Source organism: Rhipicephalus sanguineus, chromosome 5 (genome assembly GCF_013339695.2).
Source record: "Rhipicephalus sanguineus isolate Rsan-2018 chromosome 5, BIME_Rsan_1.4, whole genome shotgun sequence".
Classification (NCBI taxonomy): domain Eukaryota; kingdom Metazoa; phylum Arthropoda; class Arachnida; order Ixodida; family Ixodidae; genus Rhipicephalus; species Rhipicephalus sanguineus.
The window spans coordinates 89,025,209-89,046,321 of NC_051180.1; the positions used below are offsets into that span (position 1 = coordinate 89,025,209).

A 21,113-nucleotide genomic window follows, 5' to 3' on the forward strand; every position below is an offset into this window, starting at 1 on the left:
CGAGCCAAAACGTGGGCCAGCTGTTTGGAAACGCGTTGCCTGGTGGGGAAAGGGGGGCCTTAGTATTTTTACTCAGTCGACAATCATTCGGACGCAGTAAATGAACACGGCGGTACAGGGCGCGTAGAAGTTAAGCCTGCTGTAGTGTGCACGACAGCTTTCTGCAGCTATAGGGAACCCAAGCGTCATTGGGGGAAGACTTTGCCCGCGAAGGCGGTTTGTCGCCAGATTTGGCAGCGGCGGCAAGGACACGTGCGCGCATGCACTCCTCATTCGGCCCGAGCACTGCTGGTCAGCAATGGTTACACTGTGACGCACCACAGGTGCAATCCGAGAGCTCTGCGCGTGCGCGGAAGCGGGGGCGGCAGTGTTGTGGCCGTGGACATTCCCAGTTGCGATAAGAGCAGTGACACCGCTCGACGTTGCCTTAGAAGCCTATACCCCGAGCGATTCCTTTGCATATGCAGAACATCAGTTTACTGAATTTCCAAATGTGGCCAGAGCACCACGTGCGTATCGTACGCACCTGCAGGTCTCTTCGGTGTGTGCAAGCTGCCGTGGACGTACGGCAGCATATAGTCCTAATCCATTTACCGACCGTCCAGCCTGCCTCGAATACCGGCATCACTTTGTATGAAATATTTCGTGAAGTCTCTCAGAAATGACGCAGCCACAAAACAATGAAATGATCGATACTGAGCAAGGAAACGCTGACGTTCGAAACAAGGGTTGGGCATTACAATCGCTCAGTACTGTTGAAATGCTGTCGGAGAACATGGTACACATTTGAAAGCGAACACTATAGTGTACATCCAAACACGTTGAGGATTTCATCGGAAACCAGCAACATAGTGACAGACTTGTTTATTTTACAGTAAACTTTTTGACGTCTTGTCGGATGATGAGAAGATGGCTAGAATGTGCGCGGCCTGGAGATAGAGAAATGACGCTGACAGCAAATTCGCTACATGTTCTCGCAACATTCTAAACGAAACTCCTTGGAATTAATCTCTGTAGCATCTTTCTTTTGGTCACTTTCTCCTTTTTGCATCGCATGTAGCCTTTTATGTAGCACTGCTAATGACGGCTGTTCACAGTGACGTCGTCTTTTTTTCACAGACGCGTCACTAAGGTCGGTTTGTACGAACAACCAAATCCCATGTTACTTAAAGCAGCTGCTTAACGCGAAGATCCCACTCGTGCCATTGGCAAAATGTTCTAGCCTTCTGTCATGCTTCGAAAAGAAAGAAAGACAACTCTTCTAGATGAGCTTACAGTAAGAAACTTTTACACTGTGTAACTGCGTCCACGAATATGTAAGTTACAAATTTTGTCGGCAGGTTGCAAAATAATAAAGCACTAGTGACCGAGGCTACTCATAGTGCTGCATACACACGTTTCAGGATATTAAGTGCTTAACACTTTAGGGGCCGGGTTTGTCGTCTATCCATAGATCTCGTGTGGTGTAATCACGTAGTGGTCAATGTAGGCCTAAAACAAGGCTAGCAATGCTCAGAACCGGGTTAAAATTAACGAACAAGGTCTAATATAAACTAATTAACATAAATAACCAAGAAGTAATCTCAATTATTAACTTAAGATCGCTAAAGACTCTTCGGAAGCATGCGGCTGACACCAACAGCGCGATGGCTCCTCCTACCGGCGCTTCTCCGCGCCGGTGTTACGAACTTCTGCGAGAGATCATTCATAGACAGATACTTACAACAGCGCAACGAGAATCGCTGGGGTTGCCCGTGCTACGCACTTCCTCAGATTTCACAGTACTGGATTTCACAGTACTGGAGCTGCAAACGGCACCAATCACTACACAGAAACGACATTAGCGCTGGATTCGAATTACATTAACGCTGTATATAAACGACACTTTTATTATTTATTTATTTTTTGGTATATCAGAACCTTGCACCTTTCTGACTGCTGAAATGTGCACTTCGACTTCTATGCGCATTTCTAAATTAAATGAAACAATTATGAGGCACTCTGTGGAAAGTTACTCTAGATATGTTCTGACCACCTGTGGTGTACTCTAATAGGCAGGTAAATCGAAGTGCGTGTGTGCTTTCACAATTCACCCTCCAGTGAAATGCGTCTGCCATTGCCAGGAACTGGACCCGCGCCCTCGTTCTTAGAAGCAACTTCGTTGATATGGTACTGTATTTGGCTACGTGAAAACGATCAGCTATATTATCGCAGTAGATACCTTGTTACGGTAGACTTGGCATGGACTCATACAGAGAGCGGACAACGTCCATGACACTGCGAAGCCGTTTACACTCTGCTTTGATCGCTTTCCATAGCGTGTCCGCGTTGGCATTCCCTGAGTGGGACTTCGTAACAACTAGTCATCTGACTAAAACCATGTAACCTCACGTAACAGCTAGTCACGTTACATCTTCCCGCCAAAACAACGTAACAACTAGTCACGTGACTAAAATCATGTAACTAGCCATGTGACATGTTCCCGCCAAAACCACGCAAAAGGGAGCATACTTATCGGGGCCCGTAGTGACAAAAACGCCCTACGCTAAAGATTTTCGTCGAGAATATTTCAGCCAATCATGATGCGGGACATGTCATTAGCGAAGCCGGCTGGCCAATGGGAAAAAGCACTTACGAAAAAGAAGCTTTGTGAAATCAGCCCCTGTTCCGCGTTCGCAATGTAGTCGTCCAGGTTCTCAATTTCCAACTGCTGACGTACGGCGTTTATACTAACTGGGTGACTATGTTGTCCGTCGTACAGAGTACACACCTTCTTTTTTCTTGTTTTGTTTACACGGCCGGCATCAAACGCAACATTACGGATACGTAAGGGACATCCGAAGGAGAGGAGGACTCGTGTTTGTTTGTTCTGGGGCATGCGTCGAACACATGCTTGATATGCCAGATATCGCAACAAGCAAGGCTAAGAGGCCCAGAGTGGTTGCCTTGAGAAATCGCTTCCTTAAGCGAGGTACTCACCACGGCTATTGACCCAGGCCGTCGATAGCGACGAGTCGGAGGGTCACTTTCACCGGTGCTACATTCCTCAATATAACGTTGCCCTGGCTCACGGGACATAATTTGTGACATTCGCGTGCGTGACATTCTTTTGTAAGACATGTATAACTCAGGAAGTTACTTTTTAACGTAAACACTTTATCCTTGCGAAGCTACTCACTTGAAAGGGCCACTGAAGAGAAAGATGGTTTCAATTGTACAAGTAAATCCCCCTGCCCAACGCCTAAAAGCCATTGTTGTTGCATAGAGGTCCTTGGTAAGACAGCAAGCGCATAAAACAACAAAATACAGGTGCTAACACTGCCTCATAGTTTTTTAATGTACAGGGGCACTAGTAGTTGTCGCACGAACTCGCCGTGACGTCATAATGATAATAATAATTTATGGGGTTTTACGTACCAAAACCACAATATGATTTCCGGAGCCCTCCTGCCGTGGAAGCTTTTAGAAATTTCGGCCACCTGGGGTTCTCTTAACGTGCACCAAAATCTACAACCACAACCAACCAGCCTAAATGTGTGCCCTCCTAAATCTAAGTACACGGGCCTTTAGCATTTGGCCTCTATTGAAATGCGACCACCGGAGCCGGAATTGAACCAGCGACTTTCGTGTCAGAAGCCGAGCACCGTAACAACTGTACCACCGTGGCGGCTACCGTGACGTCATAAGTTTTGATCACGAATGGCAACAATTCTTCATCAGTAAATATTTCTTAATTGCATTCTAAGGGAACTGGGAAACCTAAATGGGAAAACTTCGGGAATCTCCATTCAAGGGGTCATGAAGCACCCCTTGGGCTTGTTGAAAAAACACATCCTGCGGAAAGCTAACAAGGCTGTGAACTGCTCAGGCAAATATTGCAGTCGTGCGCGCCGCGTAAAGGCTACAAGCGGAACGCGAAGTTGCTGTTTTATCAGGCGCCCTCTTTTCAAACAGAGGCCGCTTCTCACTCTCGTCGGTGGGCAAGGCGTCTGCCCGTTGACGTCGCGATCTGCATCTCCACGTCGCAAAAGACATAGCATCCTCATTGGCCGATAGCCGACTTAAATCGAGAGCGGCGTTCGGATCAGATGTGCTTCTTGCCACGGGGTGCCGCCACTTGCCGGCGCCGTACTCCTCAGTACACGGTAGCCGCACTCGCGCATGCGAATCACAGCGGGAAAGCGATCGCGTTTCATGATGCGCGCTGACGTAACTTCTTACCCCCGTGCCATCCCTCCCTGTGTAGCTTCCAGTACCTTTGCGTTTATAGCCCGGCCGTGGCGGGATCTTTTTGTTAACTCTAACATTCCGCGGGATGGCTACCTTAGCTCAAGCTCAGCGTCCAGTCAGCGACGTTCTTCTGGCTGTGACACCACTTTCTCTGATTGCGCTCTCCTGAGCAACACTAGCAACGGCGCGTTGCCGGAGCCAATCTCAGAGGCCATGAGTAATGCATCATGACAATAACAAGCGCCGACCGCGAGCGTTTCGGTAGTCTCAGCGCAGCGGAGGCTTTCGCTGCAATATTGTAGGAGACTCCATGGTCATTGAAATGCGGCGTGAGCGCTGATTCAGTTCAATGACGACGATGTGACTTGCCTTTCACGTCAGCGGGTGACGCCTCCTCGCCACCGTAGAGCCGCTTCCAAGTGGACCAACGGTGTTTCTTCGCTGCCTTCTGGTTCGAGCGCAATGGCACCGACTAATAAAACGGCTGCGATAAGCGCCGCAGAAACGCAACGACGTTGGCGTGCAAATGTCGTGCAAAGGCGTGCTTTGGTTCAGCGAGAGACACGTCAGCGGGAAGTGGAGCGCCTTCGCATATTCACGGTTTGGGCTACGAACTCTGCCTCTCGCGTTGCTGAAGTGTTCTGTGGTAGTCTAGGCATGAGCACAGGCGTACGTTACCCTATTACTAGTGAGCGCACACCTTGCTGTTTGTGCCCTCAAACGACGACGCTTTGAAAGAGTGCATACCGAGTACGAGTGTCTATTATCTGCATGTTGACGTCATCTTCGCGCGGGATTCACCATATGTTGTGCCCAGGTGCATGTTAACTAACAGGGCTACTACAAAGGTCTAACCATGTTCATGAACGTCAGTCGAAGGGATGGAGATGTGCCGCCAGGCGTCAACGAGGGTGTGCCTACATCAAGCGGTGCTGTATCTGTCATACACCAATAGACATTGTGCAAGCTCTCGTATATCAATGTACAATAAGCATTCAACTACTTCTGTGAGGATACGTTTGTGTTTCGCTTTACTGTCCCTTTGAGATTAATATTTAGTTCCTTGTCTCTGCACACTGAAAAAAAAGGTGTGTACTTAAAACGCACGCATTTTCTCCCTATGGAAACCGCTTGAGTTATTTAAATAAACCTTGCCGCATTTTCAAGAAAAGTCAGACGTTAATACATTATCTGGAGAAGAATGGGAAATATGTGAAAAAGGTACACAAGAAATATGTCATATTTTAGTGCTTTGGGAGCAGTAAATGCCCTAGCGATCTTTCCATATTTAATGTCTATCAAAATGTATTCACCTCTTTCTCGCGTCAAGCACAACAGCAAGTAATAGACACAGAACTAATTTAACGGTAGCACTTCTAGGACATGATTGTGTCCTAGTGTATACAAAGGATATTAGGTGCAGGTGCCTCCATGAGGTCAAACGAAAAACAAGATGTTGCAATTTACTTTGCATGTTAGATAACTGACAATCAATTTATTAATCCAACAACTAAGTGAAACACGACTGCCTGCATTTACTCGATGCCCTTCTGCGTTTTTTTTTATAAATGTTACTTACATATTGCATTAGTCACATGTATAAGCAATAACAAATAATTTAAAATCGTTTTTCGACGGTTATTCAAGAAGATACCAAACTTTACGCAAACGATGCGAGACTTCCCGAACAAAACTTGACATTTCCTTCAAGGACACATCTCTCCGTTGGCAGTACTTACAGTCCGTCTTCTACAGAATTGTTCAGCTATATAAATGGCAGCTTCGCTTTTTTGTTTTCGACAGATATGAATGAAATTCAACGTTGGTTGTAGTACCTAAATAAAGTAAAGCAACAGATGCGTCGAAACCACTTTCGCGAATTTACAAATTGCTTATATCTTTACACCTTAGGTCATTTGTAGAAAACGATACATTTGTGTCCCTACGGACGTCCTCAAGTTTTTAGCGTTTTTAGAGCGCATTCGCGTTTTAAGGAAACTTCAGACTCACGCTGTTACAGTTGCTGCAATTTTTCATTGACAATTACTACCCTTTAGTTAGCTCAGCATAGTGTTAGCTGATGTTGCTCTATTCGATTCAATTTATTTAAACGAAGTCAACATGGTGCTGTTACTTTATGTCCAATTTCAGAATTTGTTTGATCGCATGCATCTTTCTAAATAGTATTCAAAGGACTAGAGTGACTATTCTTCAAAAAGCGAGTACGGCAATTAGCGATTTCTTTCGCTATAGGTTCATACACATTAGCGTTTACTTTTATTTTAACCTGCCATTCAAAGCCTGTCATACGTACTTAATTTAAGGTACCCTTCACATGTAAGCACACTGGTCATTCGTGAACAAGTCGTTAATTAATAGTGTCATGCTGGTTCTACTGAAGACGTCTTATTTCTCTAAGGAGCTTTCCGGTTTAGGGCACTGCGACTGCAAATGCCTATAACCGGATACAGGTTAAGAATTCCGGAGAGGCCCCGCCCAGACAACCGAAGCGCGGCAGCTGATTGCCTTCGCGACTAAAGAAATAGACCCGCTCATGCAATCGGCAATGTTCTCCGAAGTCTGGGTCACCGGCCGTTCGGCTCATGACGTCAGTACGGAATGCGCGCCCATTGGTGCAGGCTTGTGTGCATCCGCCTTTGAGGAGGGAATGCCTCAGACTTTCTAAAGTTGTATCCGACTGTAGGTTCATTATTTCGAGATTGCGCCATATCACAGTTACAACGTCCACGCTCTCGTAACGATTGTCTAGCTAGCTGCCCTGTAAGATGTAAGACGTAAGGAGCAAATTAACGAGCTTGTAAACAAGAGAAGCGCCGCATAGCGCTGCCAAAGTGAAGCTAGACTATTGCAATTTCGGAGGTGCGCAATAAAACATTGATATCATAAAAAAAAGTCGCTCTTTCCTCACGTTTCCCGAGAGGCCATGATGACGTGCAAGTACTGTTCAGTGCATAATTTTGGGATTTCCACCTGCGTTTTCGGGGTTTCCACTTGTCCGGAAGGAGCCTCAGACACAAAGCTTACGAAGAACATGTGACCCTGGAGGACTGGCTGGTGGACTCCTCCACAGACCTCGAAAGAGCATTGTTCAAATTCCTTAAATTTTTAGGTTTGGCCGAAGACTAGGCCTCGCTTTTCTCAGTGGACCCGAGCTGGGTTTCGGATTAAATGAAGTCGTTGTCTCTCTCTCTCTCTCTTTCGCCCGCTCTGTCTGACGCCCCTAATAACTGGTAACGACCGAGAGGTTTCACGTATGATTAAGTATAACGAGGACTACGAAAGCCTGAATAATGGCACCGCTATTAGGCAACCTAATCCCCGGGCTTCTTTTCAAGCGAGGGAGAGAAAGAAAGGCAAGGGAGTCATGCGTTTGGTTTGCTACTCCACGCAGGAGGAAAGAACTGCAAGTGATGCGAAAAAGGAGAGCGAAAGCAGGAGTGTTGCTACACGATTTCAGCGATGCACACCGAAAATTACCTCTGCTGACTAAGGTCCGTCAACTTTGGGACTTACAACAACACAAACACGCCTTAAGGTGGGCAGTTGCAGCCATGAAGAAGACAAGACCACTTGTAGAAATGCTGTTTCCTGCGACACCCTGCGTTCAAGGATTTTTCGTCTTAGCAACGCGCCTGTCCCTTTCTGAGCTACCGATGCATGCTGCCACCGGATCAGGGAATTTTATCACCGAGAAGATGTCAGAGTTCTGCAAAGTGTTAACAGGCAGCCTGCATTCATGAAACGGCGTCTTGCGAGGAGCATTCAATCACGTCTCGTTCGGTAGATCGCCACAACGTGGCCGAAAAATTCGGACGAAAACGATGATCGGCGATCTCCCGCAGCCAACTGCGGCTTATACAGTGAGAGCACTCCTTCGCGGGCAAACTACCTACCAATGTCTCTGACCGTACTACGCGCATTTCCAGAGAGCCTTCTGCCCTGTCACTGTGTGTATAGATAACGAAGGAAGTACCTTTTATTTTGGTTGTCCCCTTTGAAGTTTCTCTCAGCGATGGGCAGAACTAAGGCGCTTTACGAGCTCGGTCCTGCTCCGAGCAGCACGGGCGGCTATATATAGAGCAGCCTTTCTAGATACCACGGGGCACTTTGAGAAGCGAGAGTCCGCAAGCGGTGTGTCAACACGCGTTGGTGGTAGCAAACGCGTTCGAGAAGCCATTCTCTGAACCCATCAGCCGACGTAATAAACAAGAGCGTCCCCGATTCCCGGTGCCCGAGGAGATACGGCGCCTTAACAAGGCCTGGGCGAGCGTAGGATCAAGACCCGCGTACAGATGTCGCTCGCACACAGCCTTCTTCAAGCCTACAATGAGCAGGCTCTGTCAAACGACCGTACCGAGCTCATGGCGCTAACTGGGTCTTTCTTCTCGTCAAAATAGCTAACGTTTGTTCTTATACGGCAAGTGCGTGTAAAAGTGCCTCTGAACAGTGTTAGCGGTCGAGCCTCGGCTGCGTCTTTGGAATTACGTAATGACACAGCTCATATCTGCAGTAACAGCTGCGATGCGAGACAACTGTGGTACACTATCCCTGACGATGATATTGATCATCAAGTCGAAGCGGGAGAAACTTCAACTCATCCTTTAAAAATATAAAAAAAAGAAAACTAAGAAGGCGCAAATAAGAACAGAAGGCAAGCTATCAGCATCTTAGTTTCAATCTAATTCGGACCGGATAAAACGATTCACTTTCTAAACTACAGCCAACCCTGATTGGTTGCGATTCTCAGCACCCAGTGTGCTTGTGCTGGGATTTGAATTTTCAGCGTGCAGGCGGGTACATCACTGCGCGAAAAGTGGTGATAAATATAGAGCATATACCAAATGCTTGTTATCATAAGCGTGCGCAGGGTTCCCCTTCAGGGGGGGGGGGGGCGAAGGTTCGTCGCAGCGCCCCCCTCCCTATTATTTGCGCCCCTCTTCTCGCCCTCCCCCCTACAATGTATAGGGCTGACTTTGCGCCCCCCCTTCTCGCCCCCTTGGCCCCTCCCTGCGCACGCCTATGCTTATTATGAAATACCTGCGGCAAAGTCCGAGACAGCTTACATGAAGCGTAGACCACGTATCTCGCTCGGCCGCTGACCCGAAAGTCGGGGTCGCGTTTCGATGGAGGCGCAAGGCTGTGCGATCTCAGTGCATGTTAAAGACCAGGTGGTCGAAATTTTCAGATCCCTTGACTTCGACATGCCTCATAATCATATCGTGGTTTCAGCACCTAAAACCCCACAAATTATTATTAGGTCATGTGTCTACAATGTGGCCCATTGGATCTCACCAGAACTGATAGTGCTTCGAGTATCGCAGTCAGAGAACTGAAAGACGGATCAATTGGGAAATTATCAGCAATACGGGAGACTGTGCACCATACGCCGTGCAAAATATAGAGATAATTACGGAATAACTAACAAGTGTTAAATACTTACTGATTGCAAGTAACACCTACAGTGGTCCTCCAAATGGTCGCTGGGATACTTGCGCGACGCCGCACGCGAATGAAGCACTGTCGCGTTTGCCCTGGCACAACGCCCTGGCAAGCCTTGCAACACTGGCTGTATGAAGAGCAGCACGCCGGGTGGCACTGCAGCTATCGCACTTCGACGTTGCACAAGATGAGACCAAAGGAAAACGGTTTGCGTTAGTAGCGTGTCAGTTCCACTCGCCCCACTGTGGGCACCGCGGCGTGGTATCCACATAGGTGCCAAGCAGGAACGTTGGTGTTCGTGTGCACAACACTCATCGAAAGTGAGAACGCTGTCATCCACGGTTCCGCTGCGGAACCTGTTAAGGCGAAGACTTTAACTTGATATGGCTTATGAGTAAAACATACCGCCGGCTAGCAGCGTGAACATGAATGGTACCAAAAATTAGGTAGGCCGATCCAGGATTGAGTGAAACACAGTTTCAAGTGCAGAAAGATTCAAGGGGGGTGCGCAGGGGGGTGGGGGTCAGGAGGGGAGCATACTTTCATGCAGTAAAGGTATTCGAAGTGATTAGTAGTGGTAATTAGTGCATAAGGGGAAACAAATCTGAGTCAAGGTGACTTAGTAGGAATCGAAAGTGTAATATTTAAAGGTGAATCATGTGTATTCACGCACGCACGCACACACACACACACACGCACGCACGCACGCACACACACGCACACACATACACACCACGCACGCACGCACGCACGCACGCACACACACACACACACACACACACACACACACACACACACACACACACACACACACACACACACACACACACACACACACACACACACACACACACACAGAGGGAGAGATAGATGGAAGCATGCAATTATATATCCACAAAACATTATTTGTTGTCATAACTTGCGGTAGTAAAAGCCAGCTTACGTCATCTTTTCTGCCCTATTTTATATCAGTCTATATAACAAACAAATGCGCTAATTAAGGCAATAAGTGCATGCAGGTGAATCAGATTTTAAACATAATTAAATTTGCTGAAGTGTTAATGTGAGTGAAGTGAATCGAATGTGAATTAACACTTCGGCGACCAAGCTTCAGCATGTAGAACCAGCGGCGATGTCTAGTCGACCGAAAGTAGCAGGAAGTAACGATTCAGTCGCCTAACAACGTCAAAGTAATGTAACGTGTCTCTCGTGAGAGAGCATAGGTTTTCACATGTGCTCGCCTTAGCGTTACCTAAAAGGGCTGTAGATTTTTAAGCAAGAAGTCACGGTGCGTTCACTTGGCTTCGTTATTCTTGCAACCGAATGCACAACGCGTGCCTCGCGTGATTGATAACCACCTAATCCTTTACGCACGACAGCAGCGGCCCATACGGTGCGAACACGCTTCGAGTAAACATACAATCGCTATCGCAACGAGACACGTGCGAAGGCGCATAGCTTCCTAGCTCGCTAAAACTGGCTTCTCCACTGTAACGAATGCTGAGAGGCGAAGCCCAATTAAGTGGCACAGGTTTTTGCAGCGTAGCTGTATACGTCTAGGCGAAACAAAAATTCAACCGTCTTATGTACGCAAGAACTCCTAGCTGGTATGTGCCACTCAAATCGGGTAAGCTCCACCACTCACCAGAGGTCCGCTAAAAATTGAAGAAGGGAATACGGGGGCGGCAAGCGCCAATTAAGATTTCTGGACAGGCGTAAGCAGTAATTTAGAAAGACTTTAATGAACCGCCGTGATCACCTCAGTGATAAACACAGGGGCCTCACGTTTCAGCATCGCTGGTTAATCATGTGTGCGGAGTGCTTCGGTGGCGATTTTTTTTTTTTGTGAGCGTGTTTGATTGTGCAGTCCTGTCTCGGACGGAGGAACACGGGCAGTAACCGTCCCTGTCTTTGTTGTGTCCGTATTACTAAAACGCCACGCTTTCAATGCCTGATTTTGTTATAGTTCTTAGTTTAACAAAACACAGACTATACTCTATAATATTTTTACGCCCTAGCAAGAGATCACGGAATAACAGCGACGCCATCACTGAAGGACATAACTTATCAACTTGTGAAACGCCTCAGCAGCTTTGTACGCTATTAGCATGCGCTCAACTACAATATTGTCGTCTGATCTGACCGATGTGTCGCGAAGTGAAACTTTCGCTAGACGAGCCATGGACGGTGAACAGCAATAAGCAGTAACAGGCAGCGAACCTCAACTAAATCTTGGCAAAATGCAAACCACTAAACTAAGTATAGCGCAAATAAGTTTACAAGGCTATACATTCAGTCCAGTGTCTTTAACGCAGTAAAGAAAACACTATGACTTAGCGTTTGTCTTGTGATCGACAAACTATACAACCAAATGTGTATGTGCGTACATGCGTGTGTACAGGAAAATGTCAAACACACAAATATTTTTTTATCATATTAGCATATTAGATAAAGTTTTAAGTGCGAAGCATTTCTTAGCGGACTAAAGGCACTTTGAGCGTTTCTATCTATCTAGCCGCTCGTATGTCTGGGCGCTCTCGTGGTCGTCTCTAACTTAGTGTACTCCAATATTGGCATATGAAAAATTCGTAAACAGGGGGTGTGTGATGGCTCCAGCACACACACCCTGTTTACGAATTTTTCATCGCAAGCTTCCATCTTTCCCTGATTCCTGCCTTAGCATTGGCGTAGCAGGACATGAGTGCATGACGAACACGATTCACTGGTCATGACATGGATAACGCAACATGCCTGCTGCACACGTCACGAAACCCTTTCCCACAGTCACGCGTGACATATACCGGCATACCACGGCCCATGGTATGCGTGTATGCGCCACAGGTGATTCACAGTTTATATCAACCCAAGAAAAGCACATATAGACGTTGAAAACGTTTATAAGACACTTTGCTTGGGTTACATAAAAGAAAGACATGCCGTTTATGGCGATTTTGTTGTAGCAGGCAAACGCTGAAAAACGAGCTGTAACGACCCTTATAGCCATCAACCACGTTGTACAGATCCTGCATAAACGTATTACATCAATGGTTGTCTAACATCAGTTTTGGTGGTTGTGCTTGTCTGACGTCAATTGTGGTTGCGGTGCTGGCAATCCCTTTTATATAATAACGTAATAAAGATTACATATGTACTCCTATGACTCAACAAGCTAGTCACGGTCTAGCGTTGCTCGTCCCCGAAGGAATAGGCCAGTGTAGACAACCTGCCTCATAAGCCCAAAATATGCACACTACTCAAATTACAGAAACACGTCGGTCCACCTCGTAAGACTTTGCTCAAATCCAAGAAGTGTGGCATAAGCAGCTTCTCACTGGCTGATTCACATGAAATCGACTCCCAAGATGCGTTGGATCTGCCGGAAGGTTTTTTATTATTTCATGTCGTCAATGTTACAGCATTGGTGTGAATGAAAATTCTCGCAATATAAAAGGCGAACCCCATGAATATTCCGTTTACGTCCTTATCGCCGCAATACAATGATGTTCCCAACCGCCTCCTTTGAAAGATACCCTCGAACAGGCCGTAACTTGATTCTGCAAGCGCTTTTCAAGAGTGCTTCTCTTGCCCTACCTAAGAGTTCAGCGCATTTATATCAGCTACTGACCGATCGTAACCCGCCAGAGTACTTATACACCGAGCTCCTGTGCAGAACATCAGCGCTTTCGTAAACGCTTGCTAATCTCCGCCTCTGCCTCGTAGCCTTTCCCTAAGATTTCTAAGTCAGAAACAGACACTTCTTTTTGAATAAGGTACACGGGAATGATGCAGCGAATTGAATATATCAATAAAGGAGACAAAGATTATTGGAGTTTTGAGTACATCGCGTGCCTTGTAACATGCAGTATTGGTGGGTACTCTCCAGAACATATAGACACAGTTCATAGCAGTTATCCTCTTCTTTTAGACAAATTACAAATATTTCATGAAAGCCACCTCCATCTCGCTGCAAATTATAAGGATACAACTGTTTGAGAAAGGGTTGTGTTGGAGTAGAAGAGCTGTAGCTTCAGCTCTACACATGATGGAATGTTTGTTGTCTATAGATGTCCACCACAGACATTGCCTCGCAAGCTACATAAAAGCGCAGGGACGCAGAGCATGTACCGATCACTTGAGGCTAAAAGCTACATTTCCAGCTCACCGGATTCTGTAGGATACGGGTGGTTGAGAAAGGGTTGTGTTGAATAAGTTGAAGAGTTTCAGTTTCTGCTCTACACAACAAGGCCTTTTCATGGACTCCATGGATGTACGGCCACCACCGCAGGCCTTCCACTCAAAGTGACATGGAAACATAGACGCAGTGTACGCATCTATCACCTCTGTAGCATCGCGTCTAATAAGACGCTTCTAGCTCGCCAGAGAAGCTGTGGGTTGTTAAGAAAGGGCTGCGTTTGTGAAGTGGGAGAGGCCCAGGTGCTATTCAAGGTACACTCTGCGTCCTTGTCTACAGTTTGCGCGTATCCATTTTTTCCTTGCAAGATACACTCCACTGTCCTGATGTACCACGGACGCAGCATTGTACATTGCATGGAAGTATGCGGACGGCAGTGCATGTATCGATCACATGGCACAAACGTACTGGAAGGGAAGCCAGGGAAGTGTCTTCTCAAAAGCAGGCTCTCTCGTGGTGGTCGTCGAGAAATCGGTCGGCCTCGTAGAGGCATGCGCGCGCGCCCTATCTGCCACTCGGCAGCCGTCACCGATAAGCAGCCACACCGGCGGCGAAGATGTGTCCCGCCTCGAGTCCTCCGGGGTCTTTCAGGCCGCGGGCTTCGCGTCAGTTGGAAGGCTCCTTATCGGCTGCGGCTGCAGCGGCGAGGACCCCGGTGAGCGAATCCTTTGCCTGGTCGGCGATGTGATTTCTTTGAAGACTACTGCGCTCATGTTCGCAACGATGTGAACGCGAAACGCTTTTCTTCTGTGCTTTGGAAGTGCTGTTGTCGTTGGAACCGGCTTATGGTGTGGCCTAGACAAGCGCTCTATTGTCAGTACCGCTAGATGCGGATGAAGTGCCCGCTATGTCACCAGGAATTTCTCGGATTGCGGGAGTTCGCCGATTTTCGCTTTGCTTTCGTTTTTGTTGTGCCGTGCTAAAGTTTTCAATGCGTTTGACTAGGGTATCACCGAGAGGTTGGTAAGCCACCCAGAAGTAGTTAAAGATATCGCTAGTAACTTATATTGATAGTGGTAGGCTCTGCTTTGAGAACGTGTTCTCAGTAGTTTTTGCCACGCAGCGGTGTGAATACAGTACCAAAAACAAAAAAGAGGGGGAGCCAGAGCAGTGAAGTAGCAATTGTTTGCGAAAAAGACGCTGCTGTAAGGGTTGTGCTTTCGCAGTGCGATTGTCGACGCTATACATAAGTGTTATTCATTACGATACTTATCGATTTCAGTTGTCCGTTACTGCCGCAACGTCGAATGTACGTTCGAGTATGGACTAGTGGACGCTAATATTTCTGCGCCCGGCATCATGTGAACTATGATCAAATGGTTTCGTCTGGCAAACATCGCATTCAACGCGACAATGATGCTATTTTGTCATCATATAGGCGCTTCCGTTTTATAGCCATACAATTTTACACTCATTAAACTCCCTGCGCAATGGATCTGAACCTTACGCCAGGTGTGTTTGCCGTTATTTTGCAAAAAAATAAAAGAGGGAGGAAGAAAATCGGCAAGTCACAGCACGGATGGGGTTTGAAAAACTAACATTTGTGCAAAAAAAGAAGGAAAGAAAATGCGCGAATAATGCCTTTTAGGCACAGATATGTTGTCATCAGAGGCATTATTTGACAAATCCGCACCGTAAGAGTTGAATGCGCTGAATCTTTTTCCCGCCACTGGCAGGCCTTTGCGCCTTCGTGTAGACTAAAAAGAGGCATCAGAGCATGTGAGAGAAAGCTGCCGTCCTTCTGAATAACAACTTAACTCGCCTGGCTCGTTCAGATCAGAATAACTAGTCGCTCGAAGCTTCGTGCATAATTAAGCCGGGAAAACTGCCCAACGCTCTAAACATCAAAGCGTACCGATTTCGAGAGAGCGCGGCACATCAAAGGCTTCCCTGCTTCACCGGCAGCTAAGCGTTCTTGTTTTTCTTATGCCGTTCGCATCTCGCTCGCTGCTTTTCCCGCTTATCAAAACAGATAATCCTTATCCTGCCTCGCGTACTTTAAAAACGTTTGTACCCAGCAAGTTCGGTCATTGAAGAGTGTGCGCGGTGACTTGGAGGCTCGCACGATAAGCGAGAACGATAAAGCAGTATGACGTCCGCCATCGGACAAAGAGTGTTCGATCGAAAGCACCTTGAGGAAGCATACGTTGAGACACTTAAGAGTATAAAGAAAAAATTAAGATCTTGTGAAAAGTGTCATGCTCCAATACGCAAAAGTACAGGACAGAAAACCCCTGAGTGGACCCGTGAACATCAAAAAACGCCTATCAAAACTTGTAACCAAGCACTTGGCATTTAAACTATACTAGCAAGTTTTTGAGGCTGTAGCAGTAGGTATCCTCAGTCTCTGTTGACAACACGGGTCATCTAGTGTACTCTAAGTTAACTCCCAGAATTCAGCGACAGAAAATTCTCCCAGTGGCCCCTCGGAAATGATATTCCAACGTCGCAGTTTACGATAAGTGTTCATCGAGCCTTGAGCTGATGCAAATGATAAATTTTCATTTGTTGCCAAGTATCACCTGGGTCGTAATGTAGGTAAGTGCCCGACTCTTTGACGTCAGTACACAGAGAGCACAAAACCAAGACACCAGAAATTGCATAGACTGCCTGTTACAAAGACAGGTTCGATTATTGAATTGCAGAAGACCTCTTCTAGGAACATTGTTTCACCTCCATCATTTTAAAACGCAACTTTCTGTGGAAACATTTCTACACTTTGCGTTGACGATTATACCACAGCAGATGATCCAACGCCGTTACTGCACCCGTTAGTCCCTCTCAAAGCAGGCATTTACACATGACCCACTACGGCACGCATTCATTTGCTGGTGGACGAATCCATTATCCTGGTGTTTATAGGCCACATTTAGTCCAACTTTCACCGGTTTGGCTTGGAAGGCAGCTAAGAACGCTCGACCAAGATCCCGGAGAGAGATGATTACATGGTAAGCAAGCCCTGTTGCCGGAGAAGGATATGCGTCCACTCTCGCTTGGGTTTTAAAGTATGGTTTGTAGCGCAAGCCAGTTTTTCACGCAGGTCAACGCCACATCACTTACACGCCACATAGCATTGCACCACTAGAGTTAACCAAGAAGTAACTGTTCCCAACAGCATGTCTCAGGAAATCTAGCAGGGAGCTATCGCTTCACTTCGATAATCATTCTCCGATTGCTCTTGCCCATTTCCTTTTTTCTTTATTGTTGGCAGCGCATCCAGTTTTCATTGCCTACGCGTCACATTATAAAATGTATCGTTTTCCTTTCTCTGCCGCAGTGTCGAAGGCCGGAACACTGGGGAGTTGAACAAGTCCACTTCGGGTTGTGCTGTGACGAGAAGGTGGTAAATAAGTGACAAGAGACCTCCCCACCAGCGATCGACCATGAGCAGCGAGAAGTCCAACGAGTCCCTACGCAAGGAGGAGCCCTCGCCGACAGAGGGTGAGGAAGAGGACGACGAAGGCACCGCCTCTTTACCCGACGACCAGGATTGTACCGTTGAACTGCCCAGTCCCCCTGATGGCGGCTACGGATGGGTCATCGTGTTCGCCTCCTTCATCTGCTTCGTCATCGTCGATGGCATCATCTTCTCGTTCGGCATCTTCCTGCGCGAATTCGCCTCTACCTTCAACGAGTCCAAGGGGTCCACGGCCTGGGTGGCCTCCATACAGACTGGTTGCTACCTGCTTGCTGGTACGTCCCGTAATCTTCCCTTCAGAGTGATCAATATTCGGGTTTTGTCAGGACATGGTGTCTTTGTTTTTTTTGTTTTTTTTCTGGTGTGACACTTGCTTGAGGGCCAACGAATTAAGAATTGTTTCCTTTGCTGGTTGTTTCGCCTGCTGGCCGCATCATTTCATCGCATTCGGAGACTAGGTCTTGCGTGCAATCGAACAGTAGTGAACATTTCTCCATTGGTTCTCATTCATTAGTTTGATTCGTCCTTGAGGACAGTGACATATGTTTTCAATTTTAACTTATACTAAATTAATGGATCATTGCGTGGCAGGCTGCCCTAGTCAATGTTAATAAACAGGAGTGAAACGGGGCAAGACACTTAATGTGTATATTAACCAACTTGTGGTCTATTGGTGCACTATAATCGGTATCAAGACACGGTTTCGAAATTGGCGCAGAATCAAATTAAGTGATGCAGCTAAAAACTTTTCTAATTATACTGTAGGTAACGTTCGACTGGCCTGGAGAATACGAAGATCTTTAGAAACAGGCATTTGTCCTGCGTTGGAAATATATGAGCCATATGTAATGTCACTGTTGGCAGGGATGATGCACCGAGTGACGGTGATCAAGACTGCAGCGTGGTGCAACAAACAGATCTTTTCAGTACCAATGCACTGAATTTACATTCAGACAAGCACCTTTCAAACACATTCAAACAAGCACCTCTCAACTACGCAAACCCGTAAAGGATAGCTTCCACGCAGCTCTCATACTCGGCAAAGTTGTGTTCACCACAATCCATGTAGTTACCTTGATGGCAAAAGATTCGTAAACATTTCGCAAATTAGTGAAGATGTAAGGCTCCACGTTCGTATACGACGCTGAAAACAAGAACACCTTGTGACAGATCCACACTCGCTAGATGACCCATATTATACTCATGACTGGAAAGGTTACGTACTTGTAGAAGATACGCGCACCAGAAGGAGGACGCATACTTGTCGTTCCTTTTGCATCTGTAGGTATCGCATGAATTCAAGCCAACTCACTAAGCTTTCAATCACTGTACTGTTGTTCGCTAATTAGAGAAGTTTCTCAACGCACTACGTTTATTGCTACAATAACTTGCACATAAGCGCAGCATGTCTGTATTCTAATTAACCATTACAACAAGCATGACCACTGACCATTTATAATACATAATGCGGATATAGATCTGCTGGTCAGTAGCGAACATGTAAATGTAACACGTTATACCATATTCGTGGACGTGGTTGCTCGCCATTACGCTCAAGTAAACGTGAAATTTGCGAACGCTGCAAGAACCAGTAACCATAAAGTTAGAGTGCTTTCTGGCGTCACAGGTGAATGGTATGGTTCAAATGTAAATAAATTTTAATACTGCCTCTATCCCTAGCAGCGGCATTGCCATAAGGGTGGTTTTGGGTGTTCAACCCCCCATCGCCGCTCCCTTGAAAATAATTGCTGGCTACGTCTCTGATCCTTAGGATCATTTCGGCTACTGTTCCGTAAACAGTTCTTGTCCAACGGGGCACGCGGACACGGGCCAGCAACCGCTTGTCGGCCAACGCGTGACACCGATAACGAGGCGTGGCTCCTCGTCTCTCGACAGCTTCAACACGCAATTCCTTCCAGGAGGAATCAGCTCATGCGTGACGTGGAGCTGCCAGCAGTGCGTGATAATCTCGCCGACTCCTTGAGATTGGGGAGCCCACTTGTGTGCAAGGACGATTCCTATTCGGGGTTTCCGAGCATCTGGAGCACGTGGGCCAAGGGGCATAATGTACACGCGAAACGTCTTCCAGCAGTTGGCAATCTGGTTATCCCGCATTCCTCCGTCTTGAAGAAGCGAGTGCCTGATAAGACATTCCAGATAGTTACACCCGACACCGCGCTTATCTGCGACGTGCAAATGCGTTTGCCATCGTTGCGTGGTGTGTTGGCGATAAAAATAAAAACAGGAATAAGAAAAATGAAATGTGAGCCGACAATTATGGCAACACGTGCCTGGTACGGAATGCAACATGGTGATGAGCGAAACTGGCCTTGGCGATGTAGGGTATATGTCGCGTTGATAAGGCGTAACAGTGTGATGGTGAATGGTTTCACAAGCTGCCGCGTGAGTGACATTGAATCGAGCATTTATGTAAGCGCGTCCAGCTATGATTTCCTGGCGCTTGAGCCCGCAATTCGAAGCGGTGGCACCACGGCAAAGGCACTCCCTTGCTCACATTGTTTCTCCTGATATTGTTTTCATTTTCGTTTATTCTTAGAGAAAACTACGTCCAAATGACACCGGTAAGAGTAGTTGTGCTTAATATGTGTACAAGTGACTAGATAGTAATCATAGACAAAAGCAAAGAGGGCCACATGTAGGAGAGCATTTTCTGGGCAGGCCTATGCCAAGACAAAGCCTCAGTGTTTCCACTTTGCACAGCATGCTTATAAGCACACAGAAACGTATTCAGACACAAAAAAAGGAACCCTTCCGATCTGAAGCAACATATGGCCGAATAAGACATCATTAGCAAAACAGGCCAGCATAAGAAATAATGCAAGCCATGCTTTACGGTGCTCTATTTTTTTCAGTGTTGCCATTAAGTTAACGTGTTTTATATATCAGCGTTTGCTATCACACCACCCCGAAGAACGAGAAGTATTTAATGTATCCGGAGCACTTCTCTTCTGCTGGCTGGACAGCTCACTCAATTGTAAATTTATTTATTTATTTGTTTCAAAGTACCTTACAGGCCCCATGGGGGGCATTGAGTAAGGGGGGCAATACATACATACATAGATACATACATACATACATACATACATACATACATACATACATACATACATACATACATACATACATACATACATACATACATACATACATACATATATATATATATATATATATATACGTCAAAAATTCTGTGTCCTTAGAGCATGTGTTTAGATTAGGTCTCAGCTTCGTTGACGAGTGATAGAACATAAAAAAATAGGGCCCACTGTAGAAGAAAGATAACTTAATAAAGAGCGTTCGTTCAGTCTTGTTGTCTTCTTGTGCCCCGTCTATATGCGTTCGAATCTATTCGAGACTCTGAAACAAGACGTCCAGCAAAGCATTTTATTAAGTTAAGTGTTCGTCCTCGTGGACACAACCGCGTTCGATGACAATATTTGACGTCTCCTCCCTTTGGATGTCATTTTCTATATGCGAAGTACTCGTTTGCAGAGATTACGCAGAGAAAACAATGCCTTTGCATCATTTACTGATTTGTTCGTGTCACCTCCCCTACGAACATGCCACAGGTCCCGTGGCTGCGGGCTTGGCAAATGCCTTCGGCTGTCGCCCCGTGACCATCGGAGGAAGCTTACTTGCGGCCGCTGGCTTCTGCGGGGCAGTCTTCGCGCAAAGCATCTTGCAACTATACATCACCATCGGTCTCTTTAGCGGTAAGTTGACCGATCACTTAGTTGCAATCTTGCAACGGCATGCTTGAGCAATATATATACGAACTTTCCGTGATAACTG

At 46.5% G+C, this 21,113-nt stretch overlaps 1 protein-coding gene across 1 annotated transcript in view; it reads left to right on the plus strand.

Moving 5' to 3' along the window:
- The window catches only part of LOC119393971 (monocarboxylate transporter 13), a 91,581-nt gene that overhangs the window by 65,354 nt on the left and 5,114 nt on the right, over positions 1-21,113 (plus strand). The window contains exons 2-3 of the mRNA XM_037661179.2: positions 17,160-17,575; positions 20,891-21,034. Of these exons, the coding sequence (XP_037517107.1) occupies positions 17,266-17,575; positions 20,891-21,034 (454 nt within the window). The 5' untranslated portion in view covers positions 17,160-17,265. The remainder of the gene's footprint in view (positions 1-17,159; positions 17,576-20,890; positions 21,035-21,113) is intronic.